We start from the raw sequence: 12,977 nt of genomic DNA on the forward strand, positions 1-12,977 counted from the left end.
CAGCAGAGGGCAAAACCTAAGAGAACCACCCCACTGATTCTGTTTTCCATAAGGCTTCATTCTATTTTGATAGACACATACCCATGAATATCCTCATGGGCATTTTAAAAGCTGTAATTTCAACTCTGAGGTTTCGCAAGCTTTGTTTTGTGTGGTGTATGATATCATAAACATCCTGAATATAATTACAACTGCAATTTTGTGGGCTATATTTTCCCTCTTGGTAGCCCAAAGCCAATGTTTACAAAAACTTTTCAGCACGCTTATTTGATTTGAACTTTTTATTATTATTACAAATGTATATTATTTTATTAAAAAAATCCACACTGAAGCAAAGTCAATTCCATTTCATTACAACCAAGAATATAAAATAAATGCAATGAAGTCATAGTTTAGTTTTAACAGTCATTTCAAGAGTGACATCAGGACAACTTAAAAGCAGTAAACTCTCAACTCTAGAATGAGAAACAAGTATTTTGCTTTGTGGTTTTGCTGGCCCATTGGCACGGGCACTGCCGAATGTGGCCACCACAGATCTAGAACGGCAAAGTTTTGTGGCAGCATGAGGCGCATACACAATAATTTCTAATGAAAACTACAAAAATGAAAGATGCGTGCATGAAATTATTAGAAAAAAATAACTGAATAGACAGGCACAGTTCCACAAATAGTAAACATGGGAAAATACAACTAGAACAATTTGAAAAGTTACTACCTTACATATATAAAAAGTTCTTTAAATTGCTGTTAAAAAGGACATGTTCTGTCCAGATTTTGTGTAATACTTTTTAGTGTCTACACAAGACAAATTTTTAAAAAAATTAAATAGTATTAATTTACTACTAAATATTTAGGAGATAACAGTGCATTAAGGACTTTTTTTCATATAGTAATACACATCGCTCCTGTCTGGCGACATTTTTAGAAGATTACGTATGGCCTTATGTACAATACATTTATTTAATCCTAAAACAATTCTTTGCTTAATGGTGTTAAAGTACCATTCCTGAAGATTATGAAGGGGAACTAAGCTTATTATGTTTATATAAAATATTATACATATTTGAACACTTCTAGCTTCCCGCCACCCCTCCCGCTACGAATGCTCTTCCCTCCCCCTCCCCAGATACAGTGTCACAGATACAGTGCAGGACTCGCAGCTTTCCCTATATTTTTCCTTCATTGTGCAGTTTGTGCTACATAAACTTCACCAATGCGGACCAGGCTGCTCATCCCATTCATTCCCCACATGTTCATTTCCTCTGAGCCACGATGGACAAAGCTGTGCTCGGTGGCCCGCTCTCCCACCAGGCGACCAGGATGGAGAAGACAGCTCTGCCCGTGTCACCTGCCTCTCTCGGTACCGGTGTGAAACACTTTGGTGAGGGTGTAAAGGTTATGGGCAGAGACAGAGCTATGAGTACTAATGAAACTGCACAGGGCAAAAAAATAACATAAAAATGACGTGGTCCTGGCTTCCCACGACACACTGCACTTCTGAAAGCGGAGCGTTTTTACCTCATGGGATGACCCCTGGAAAGCAAGGCTTCTTCCACTATGACTGCCACCCAGCCCAGCAACGCACGTCAAGTTCCCAAGAAAAGGTGAATTATTTCACCACCAGGAAGGAACTAGAAGAGTGTGCACAGCCTACATTTTGCAGCAAACACTTTTGCTTTTATTCGCTCTCCTCCCAGTTGTGAGTTTGAAGGCAACGGAGGAAGTCAGCTCAGCTTCGCGTGTACGCACAAAAGCTAGAAAGGAGCGGTGTGTGGTCATCTACCAGACCTAACCAAGGCAGAAACGCCAGTTCAGCTTAGAGAGAGGTCGTGGCAGTCGTTCCAGAAGCTGGAAGCTCACTCAATTAAAGCACCTTACATTGCTGTGAAGTTTCACGCTCTACATACAGATTAATCTACACCATGGTTTTGCCTTATTGGCACAAGAGCCCACCTTAATTAACTGTACAGTAACACATCTCTCCGCCACCTCCTGACATTATATGAATTTTGATGACCAGCTGCAGGTCACAGTAGGGAGAAGAAATGTTAGATAACTACAATGGAAAAGACAAAAGGATTTTGACAGAACAGAAGGGTGAAAAGAACAAGAGGGGACAAAAATTGCTCTGCCAAAGGTTAATTTCCAGAACTGTGACATTCAGGTCACAAAAATACAAAAGAAATGTTACTTTATGGCATTGGCCAAATATCTATTAGCTCAAAGGTACCTCATCCTAACATCAGTAAGACGTGAGACATTCCACTTACGGAAAGAATGTAACCCCAGACTCACTGAAATAAAATAAAGGAACAATTAAAATCTGTTCTTTCAAACAGGCTACTAGGGTATGTATAACATGTAGCATTTCAAGGGTTACACATTGAAAGTATCCTTTGGGAGATTATTTTTCCCAGAAATAATTTTTCCTTCAAATTGCTTCATTTCATTTTCACTACCTTCTTACCCATTTGATGACAAAACCAGGTTTTAGTTGCTTTTCCAGAGAAGCTGGGTGTTGTCAAAACCACATGATGGTAGATATTGCCAAAGCAAGCCAACTGCTCACAAAAGGTATGAAAACAACATGTGTTTGAGTAGGAAGGGGGCACTAAAGGTGATTGGGAGATCAAATCCAGTAGAAACATGTTATGTGTCTAGCTGTGATGAAAAGCATTCTCCTCAGAGCAAACAGATTTACTCATCTTGCTAGGTCTGATCACAACCTCAGTGTGAATGTGTAGGGGTATATACAATTTTTTTGTATGGACACAGGACAGAAGACAACACACTGCAGTATAAAAGCCTCTAACATTAACTGTTTACATATAAACTCTTCTCACTTCACCTCTTCTCTGGACACCAGTTGTAGAAGCTGGCTGATGTTACATTGCTAGTAGCTTTCTAAATGCATTTTTCCAGGTTTTCTGCAACAAGAGCCAGCCTTATTTCTGAAGGCTGAAGGAAAAATGAAGCTGTCCCAAATTATATGTTGTGTCTCTCCAAATAACTGTGGTTGCAGAAGTTGGACAATAATCCTCTGATTATGCTTCTGAACTCTTATTTACTGGGGATTTTACTGCCAGCGACCCATCTACTTACAGTCCTTAGGCACAATCAAAACATGTTTGCTCTAGGGAAAAAGAAACATTTCAGTGCAATCAAGTGCATCTGGTGTAACTAATCTGGGTTAATCACAGCAATGTGAGGGACACAGAATATGCATTATAAACATGAAAAAGGAACAATTTTCAACATGCTTTTCAAACTGCACAATAATTTCTCTTAATTATTAATTCTAACATAAAATGATTAAATGCATTTGTTTTCGGAAGTCTTAGTATTTCTGTCACCTTTACATTTAGAGAACTGGCTCAGGAATGTGAAAGAAAGCTAAATTTATAGAACTCTCACATACATTAATCAGTTGCTTAACAGAAAAACAAGCCCGTCATCCACATTCCTACTGAGACTTGAGGGCAGTAAATATATTTTCCTCACTCTTTTGGTGTCCAGCCTGGGAAGACATTCCATTCTTCTGTTCCAACAGATCCTGAAAGTATCTCCTTTTTATGTGACTGTCCTGGTTTCATTTAAAATAATGCTTAATTTAAAACTAGTCAGAGCTTGATCACTGTGATTTCAAGAATTCAATGTGAATGAGTTAAATATCAGCAATCTTCTGTTTGGCGTTCAGTCCAGTAGCATGAAGCGTATTTGTCGCTGCAGAGACTTGGGTGGGTTTTTTCTTTTTTCCTTTTTCTTTTTAAAATTTTATTTATTTTTAAAATTTTTTATTTTTAAGACCTCGCCTGAAAACTAGACTAATAAAATCAGAATAGTAAAATACTCTGGAACAGTAAAATTTTGCTGTTCTTGACATCCATGAGCAAAACAGTAATATCCTGTGAAAATAACATAGTGCTTTAAAAAGGTGCAATATACCTGTATAGCTAAACTGGTTTGCCTAGTATAAAACTAACTATATACAAGCTTGAAAGCCTGGGAGTTCAAGATTTTAAAACTTTAAAATCCCATCAAAGAGATTGAAAAGACAGATTTATGGCAATCACTACAGCATAAGGAAGGTGCACCAGGAATCCTTCAAAATTCCAAAGGTTAAAGAAGTTAAGTGCTGGGTTCAGATCAGAAGGGTTCATTAGAGTAACCACAATGGAGCACATGCAAGGGCAGGGAGGAAGGAAAACTTCACGAGAATCTCCGTTATGGCAATAAAGGGACAGGGGCAGGGTGGGGGGGGGGGAAGTCTTCAGTGAGTGAAGTTTTCCTTTTGTCGTCGTGAATTTTAATTCTGCATCATAGTTTGTATTTTTGGTTCTTCTCATCGTTATGAACTTCATATTGCTGGAGTCTTCTGGCTTTTAGTCCATTCCTTTCTGAGTGCAGTCTGTTAGCCCTCTCAGTACCTGTGAGACTGATGAGACTGGTGATACTGGGAGCTCTGCTGAGACGATGTGGAATAGCCCATTGTACTCTGGGACTGAGAAGATCCCTGAATGTTGCTTTGGTAACTCAGGCGTGAGCTGGAGTGCTGCAGGAAAAGAGAGTGGGATCAGGGGAATGAAAACCAGCCTGTTAGGACTGTGCAGCTCAGGAAACTTTTAACTTCTCTGAAGCTCATTAAAATGTGACTGTTAGAGAAGCTGACTAAACAGTGTTACTGTTTAAGGTCCCATAAAACAAGTAATCAATCTGATCTGCAATCAGCCTTAACACAGCACACAAAATACACAAGGTCACTGGCAGACACCTAGAAGTACGGCAGGTACACACACATTTTTTGAAGGAAAAAATACACAGGATGCAAGAGAGAGCAGACTCCATTTCAAAATTCAGCTGTTTCTTAAACTTATGTCTATCATTATTGTAAGTGCTATTAATGCAAAAACAAACTGCTAAGGCCACAAACACCCTTTTCGAGATGGGTAATACTAAATGTTACAGAGAAACAATTTATTCTGTTCCTGAGAAAAAGACAACCATGACTTAAGAGTTACTCAATTTATCTAAATGAAAAAATGTCCAGTAGGATAAAATAATATAATTTTAGGTGAGCCTTTCAACCTGCTGCCTTATCTACTGGAAGCAAGGACAACTGCTTAAAGATGGGCATGTGTATGTGCAATAACCTAACATTCATCTTCCTGAATGTTTTTTTTCCCCTCCAATGTTTGGGATGTTAGCTCAGTGGACCCCAATCTCAGCAAGTCAAATTCATGGATCATTTGTGACCTCCAGCCTGCTGAATTTGCCCTTTTATTACCATATTCATCCCCTGTCCAAAATTAATAAATCATGCAAGCTGCAAAATCACTTTGCATTAAAAGTACTGCTCAATGGATAGGATACTCTCTAGCAAAGTAAACCCCACCCCAATCCACAAGAAAGGAGGGTCTACAGAAGAACCCAAAACTATTTGCAGTCAGCAAACAGTTTGTTTCCAGCCAAGTTAAGTGTAGGGTCAGGCAGCCATTCAATAGAGTTCTGTTCACTGTCTAGTTGATGGTTCTACTTTGCTATGTGCAGGGGTCATCAGCAAGGCTGTGGCCAACAGCAATTGTCTAGGAAAAGTGTTAAGAACCTACATTCTGATTAAACAACAGGATTATGAGTTACAGAGAGCCTCTGGAGAAGTTTGAGTTCTGAATGGAAATCCCACGGAGACAGTGGTTCTGTAAGAACACCATATCCTCCACAGACCAAGGATCTGCTCAGTGAAGGCAATACTCCAGTCAGCGGTCTCATCTAACCATTGGATCCCAAACAGGAGAGCTGTGAAAGCCTCCTGACAACTTTTCAGCTGGATGATGAAGAGCAGGAACCTAAAGTTCAGGCAGCGTAAAACACTTCTGCCCTTTGTTTCTGTACATAGCTTTATACCTTTAATTTGACATAAATTGTAAAACATACTAAACGCTAAAAATACCACATTACTTGTTTCTGTCTAATGTAGGAAGATGAAGGTTGGTTTCAAGGTGAAGCACAGTGAGGCTAAAGAGAGATTAACAATCCAATCTTGCAGACCTCTGTATCTCAATATAATATCAATATAAACAATAGTTGTACGGAGTAACTTCACTTGTTTGTAAGGGTCAGTTTGGGAGATAACAGCTCAGCACACTGTCTTTGGAAGAGATGTCTCCCAGCTGTTAATAATGTATGCTGTTAATAACCAGATTATGCTTGGCCTGCATGGTTAGATTACTAACAGAGTGTCTGAAACCTCAAATTTGTCTCAAAATTCTGAAAGTTTTTGCAACTTCTAACAGAAAAGAAAAATAATTGTGATAAATGCTATGACTTTATAAGAACTCATTCTGGATGAAAAGCCTCAGCTCACCATGCTAGGCAAAACACCCAAGGTCACATAAGGAACGCTCAGTAAAATTCAACAAGGAATTGGCACTGTCATTTGTGGAAGCAACACATATTGAGGTTGGCGAACTACAAAAAAAATGTCAAGGGAGACTTTAGATCACAAGCTAAATGAAACTCAAAGCAAAAGGAATCTTCTTCCTACTTCTGAATAAGATATAATGGAGTAAAATTAATGCCATAAGACTACAAGAATGCATTAACTTGCCCATGCTTATTTTTGTTCCACAGAAGAGAATTTGTTTTTAACTAAGTCAGACTTGGACAAATTGCAGACATTCCTTTCTGGAACAGAAGAGAGTCAGCTAGAATTTAAGGGCAGATAGCCAAACGCAAGTGTAAAAATGGATAATCAGACCATACAATTTAGCAAATGACGCAAAGGAAACATAGAGATCATAATTTTGATGCCTATGCTGTTAAAGTTTAGAAGGAAAGAGTCATAGGGGTAAAAAAAAAATAATCTAACTATCTGAAAAAAATGATATTTAGACTGCTAGCAACTTGTAAGGGGGAAGTTTGCCAACCAGAGAGCTGTATAAGGATTCTATAATGGATATCATCAAATGCAGCACACCAGTCCTCAAAATACAGACCAAAACAGGCCAGCCATAAATACTGTGTAGTCAGACAGCCGTAGTGATCTGTCCAGACCTCAAGCCTGTCTGGAACTTTTCAAAAAAGAAACCTAGTTGTCTTTACCCTTAAATTGCCCTCAATGCCTTCATGATCATTTGTAATTTAAAAAGTAAAACAGAAATGGGAGAAAAATGTCTGGCACTGAGAATTCAATTGTCTGCAGAGAAGGTCTGGAGGGCTAAGTCAAGGCAACTCCAGAGCTGGGTTTTTTAAAAGCTACTTATTTTAAGTTTAAAGCAGCCTGAAAAGACCATTCTCCAAGGTGGGATCCTCTTGAAGGCTAGTAGCATACAGTATCCCTAACGTCTTTTAAAATCTACCTTTAATATCTACCTTTTTCTTATTCTGCTTTACAACTCATTACTATCCCAGCAGGTATAAACTCACAAGTATTGAAGATCCTGGTAAGTTCAATGCTTTCTATATTTAGTGTAAGTCACTTTTTCAGTGGAAAATATAATACTAGTAAGCAAAGACAAGTATGCAAATCCAAAATAATTCAGTGATACTGCTTCTACTTATGAATGCTACTGTACTGGAAAACATGAAATCTATTCAACTTTGGTCACATTAGAAACAATGTGTGTCTTTGTGCCATACTTCAGAATGAATCATATTGATGAACCAAAACATCATTCCTGTGCTAACATGCATTTTTTCTTTAACATTAGAAGTAGACTTAGCAAGATACTAGAATAAACTGCAGAACTGCTCCATACATGTGACAGTATGAGGTAAAATGAAGCAGGAATCAAATGAAAGCGCCTGGTTCTAACTTTGCTTCTGCTTCTCAGGATCTTCTCAGATCTGCTTCTCACACAGGATTTAATATTGCCAAGAGCCGAGTATCCTGAACTTGATCTAACGCAGCGTTTATGTGCATGAAATAGTTCCACTGGCTTCACTAAGATTACTCTCAAACATAAAGTTAAGCATACATTTAAGTGCTTTCCTGGAGCGGACTAGTCCTCAACACTTTACAGGGTGCAGCAGAAATGACTTGTACTGGTATTCTATTGAAAATTACTAACCACAGAACAAAACCTTTTTACTTTAAACCTTTAAACCCACATTTTTATCTAATATAGCACACCTGCTCAGGTTACATGAGAAATTCATTAAAACATGATCTGTTCTTGCAGCGGGGAAGGGGGAAAACGACATTTTGGCCCTACAGTATCAGAAGCAGCAAAAATTCAAGAGGTACCTGATAATCTGAAGGCATGACAGGCCCGCCTGAGTTAGCGCCTGAAGGCCCTATGCGTGGTTTCTTGTTCGGAGGCACCTGGTTGAGGCTGGAGTCCTGGCTGTGCTGGAGTCCTGCGCCCGCGCCGCCTCCTCCCGCGCCAGCACCCCCGGCCGTCCCGTTGGTCTGGGTGCTGTTCTGCTGCTGCGGCTGCGGCTGCTGCGGCGCTGCCTGCGGCTGCTGCTGAGGTGCTGTTTGCTGCTGATGTTGATTCTGCTGCTGTTGATTCTAGGGGAAGAAACGACACAACACGGTCACTTGCTCTGAACCAGTTTGTGAGCTTTGTGGGGTTACCAACCCCGGCGCCACCATGCCTATGGAGAAGGAGGCAGGCCCGCCTGCTTGATGGGAAAACACAGCAAGGCTGCATGTCGGGAGAAACGCATCCTCGGTACACTCTTGCACGTTTTGTGGGGGTATCCCATTTGTGGTTGTTTTGGCATTTTAACAAAGCAAGCTAGACTAAAACTGGACGGACAGTCTAGTGCCTTCTATAGCTAGCCAAGCGCTCATAGAGGAGAATGGAAAGAACCATTTATAAAGCAGTAATCACCTAATGAACTGAATCAAAAACCCCAAAATTTCACTAGTGCTCAGTGGCAGACGTGGTGAACCACAGTAAATTATTTCAAGTGCTTCAACGGCCTTGTTCACTCAGATTCAAAACCACTTTTCAAACTTTCACAAATGACACGTTACAATAACCCAAAGGAAGTTGGCAGCATTACTGCCAGAAAGGTAAGCAAATTGAGACCAGAGAAATGATATAATTTCTTCCAGGTTGCGAGGAAATTCTGTGGCAGACCCAGAAACAGGTTTCATTACTGTTTTGCTCTCCTGTGCTTTTAAGGAATGGTATACTGGGAATACGGTCCAGCATGGCGTGCTAGGCATAGGGTCAGAGATCTTACTGAAATAGCAGAAAAGTGAAAATTGACCAGAGACGAATAGTTGAAGACAGAAGAGGAGGAAACAACTGAAGTAAGAATCTGGCAAGGGAAGGAGAAGACTAGCAAAGGAAGAGAAGCCAGACAATTAAGATGACACTGGGACCTAGCAGGAATAGAGACAAAGAGAAAAGTGCCATGAAAGGGAGGAAAAAAGTTAAGAAGGGGAACGCAAGAGCAAAAGACATTGTACTCTTCTGGCTTCAGAGGGCTACAGGCTAAAAAGAGTATTAGGGAACTGGAGGGAAGGTTAGAAAACCAGCAGAGTGCAACTCTGCCCTCCACGGTTAGACAGTTACAAGGAAAGACCACCCATTTGTCTGCTGTCAAGCACCAGGGATGACTCCTCCATCAGAGCACTAAAGCACCTAAGAGAATTGCAAATAAAAGCAATTTCGCTCCAAATGTGAGATATGTCACTTGTTTATCATGGAAAAAAACACAATTGTCATGGTTTGAATTAAAAAGCCTTACTACCCTCCCCCCAATATACTGTATGGAACATTTCAGGATAGTCTTTTTTTCCTAGAATATCTGCTTATATAATTATCAAAGCTTTAGTATGGCAGCCTTTTATAAAAATCTCACTTTATTAGTTTCTCAGAAATCATGACAACCAATTGCCACTAGCAGAAAATTCTTGATGCCCCCAATCACCAAAAGGCATTTAGTTACGTCAGATAAATGTCATAAGAGATCTGTATCTATGCCATTCATCTCAACCGTCTCCCAAGATACATTCAGATGAAATTTGCAATGATGTATTCATTTAAGATTACAAAGAAGCCTTGCATCTTCAAGGACTTCTTTGTAATCTTCTTTGTAATCAAGGTGGCTTGCATTTCCATTTCACATTTAGCAAAACCAATAATGTATCCTCCTGCTTGTAGTCCTCAAATCCCATCTCAGTCAGATTCTGTTTCCCGGGAGATTTAAACTTCAATAATTTTAAAAGTTAATCAAGCTAGCTTGTAAAAAAAAAAAATTGTTAAGAAGCAATTTCTCTTTTCATAGTGGTTTGAGCTTCACTTATACAACACCAATAACTAAGGTGGTATTTGTGCTAGAATTCCGAAATTTGTGTTTTCATAGGGGTGTTTGGATGCAAGTGAGGTGGTTGCTACTGTGAGAGCTGAAAAAACTGCAATTTTGTTATGTGTAAACAAATATTGCAGGAACTCTCACAATTAAAGACAACAGTTTGTCGCAGGTCCCATGTTTCGCACTTTGTATATTAGCACAAAATTTACCTGACTAGTCTGAGCTTGCTCTTCTGTGCAGCTACTACTGCTGCTGCCTGGGTAGAGACTGAGATCTACTCTGTCAGACTCTGGCTGGGGTCTAGCTGCACCACCTTAGCGCACAAAAACAGCTTACGCCAGCAAAAACATTGTCCTCGGGTCAGTCTAGTTCATCGTGGTTCCTAGATGAATAAACTTGTAAAAGGTCTACAGTTAGCAACATATTAACATGTGTCACCACCTCTCAGGCACAAATTACTAAAATGAAATTCCGGTCCTACCTAGAAACGAAGCCAGCAGAAACCTGCCTAACAGAATTTGAATGAGAAAAGAATCTTTTCACTTTGTTTTACAAATGCTCATTTTAGCTTTGCTGACTAACGATTAACCAATTCAAAGAACGGATGCTTATGTTAAAGGTTATTCAGTTCAGATGCACATTCCAAATAAACAAACACAGAGAACTCCTCTAGGTTTCCAAAGGACTATTATGGACTATTATTCCAACAGATATTTATGGTTTTAAAAACAAACCAGAAACTAACACTATTAAAAAAAAAAATCCCTTCACTTGCAACAACATCATAAAGAAACAAAACATGGCACAGATCCAACTTTCAGAATATCCTTTACCTTCACATTTTCTACACTGTGGGAACACATTCAGTGAGTAATGTGTGACTTATATTACGTGAATGGTCTGAATAAAGTTTAATTTGGAGTGTACATAAATACGTGACTGTCCCCAACAATCTCAAAGACCATTTATATAATGGCTGTTTTGAATATAAACATGCCATTGTTTCCTCTCCCCAACATTCCCAGGAAAAAGACAGATATTTACTTTTAAATACACTGACTTAACAAAAGCCAGAGTCATTTTAATTCATAAGGTTTGTTCTTGTTTTTGAAGCTGTGAGAGTTGAAGCAAAGCTAGTAACTAAATTACAATCAAATCAGTATCATGACTTCCATTGTATTTTTGCTTAGGTGTCTGTTTTCACTTTTTGAAAAAACTATCCGAACACAAAAATCTAGGATGTTACCACTTGTTCTCAGTACAGAAGAATCTACAATATCTGTTCTGAAAACAAAATTTGCTATCTGAAATGTATTGTGATAGGCGTACTTTTAAACTCTGCTAGTTTCTCATGTTATGCAGAAAATCTGAAAACAGAAGATACATGTAGTCAAATGGTTTCTCAAAAAGATGAACAGTCCTTCTCATGTAGTCCTCAGATAATTACAGTTTAAGGCTGTTTTCTTCACATTTTGCTAGCTATACATTACTGTCAGTGTCTCACTGTACACTTTTAAGTGAAAATAACAAGCTGTTTCATACACCATAGCACCATTGTCCAGCCTTCACAGCATGATGGGACAACCACTGCGGTCACGTAGCACAGCTGAGCTACATGCACAAAGGAGGACAGATTATGTTGCAAACACACCAAAATTTACTATGCACACAAACAAGTTCTTGCCCATGTCTATGGGGCTATGGGAAAGAGAGTATTCAGAGCAGACTGTCGCTACCAGAACAGTTCACGCTCCTCACTACTCCTTTGTCTGAGGGCCCTTAAAACATGATCAGGAAACTGTGTGCAGATGGATGTTCTGATGTAGTGCCAGAAGCAGGCTGCCACTATTTATTTGAGACCCTGACAGCCATCTACTTTCAAATGGCTGGATGTATGCCAGTCATACAATGGAAATGCCATTCTTTTCATGTGATCACAGTGTATTTTCACCATGTGATGTAGGAGGAGGTAGCAAGGTCCTCTTGGAACAATGGCAGCTGAAAGCAGGCTACTGCGGACAGAACAACCCATCCAGCTCATTCGCCACAGGTCAGGGCAAACTGTGCTAGTGATACCACTTGAGACACCCCAGAGTCATCTGATACTTTTAATCTGTCTGGGAAGCAGTTTTAAGAGAGCCTTGCCTGGAAAACACATTTTTGCTTAACTCTTCACATTTCACTAATTTTCATTTGGTAGCACCATGACTCTTTCTTATTGCATACTTAAATTAAAAAAAATTATTTTACCTTATCCCCTTTCTCTTCAGGTTCGTCTTCATTGAGGAATTCTCTTTTGGGATATGGAATCTGACAGCCAGCAAATACACTGAAACACAGTAAACAGTAAACACTCCACAAATATGTACATATGACATACATTTACTTAATGCTATATTTAAAAACAAGTGAATATAATACAATTTAATTTCTTGTATTTCATGAGTCCTGTTTCCATAAGTGAGTGGCACTGTGAGCACCCAAGATAGCAGCAGATACCAGCAGCTAGGTGCTGATCATAATGTCAGATCTCTTTGCTGTTGGCATCAGGCCATCATTTAGAAATCGTGGCATGGTTGAGCACGCCCAAATGCCAGAACGACCACTTGTTGATCCAGATGGCAAAATGAACAAACACAGTGTCAGAGGTTCCACAACACCTAGTTGGAACACGCATGGCTCACTGAATAAAGGGCCTGATCCAAAGA

General features: G+C 39.5%; 1 protein-coding gene across 1 annotated transcript in view; it reads right to left on the reverse strand.

The window, feature by feature from the left end:
- Positions 1-307: 307 nt before the first annotated feature.
- CDK19 (cyclin dependent kinase 19) overlaps positions 308-12,977 on the reverse strand; it is a 131,308-nt gene continuing 118,638 nt past the window's right edge. The window contains exons 11-13 of the mRNA XM_072855673.1: positions 12,520-12,598; positions 8,243-8,509; positions 308-4,552 (exon numbers count right to left, since the gene is read on the reverse strand). Coding sequence (XP_072711774.1) covers positions 4,421-4,552; positions 8,243-8,509; positions 12,520-12,598 — 478 coding nt within the window. The 3' untranslated portion in view covers positions 308-4,420. The remainder of the gene's footprint in view (positions 4,553-8,242; positions 8,510-12,519; positions 12,599-12,977) is intronic.

The sequence above is a fragment of the Ciconia boyciana genome, chromosome 3, assembly GCF_034638445.1.
Source record: "Ciconia boyciana chromosome 3, ASM3463844v1, whole genome shotgun sequence".
Taxonomy (NCBI): Eukaryota; Metazoa; Chordata; class Aves; order Ciconiiformes; family Ciconiidae; genus Ciconia; species Ciconia boyciana.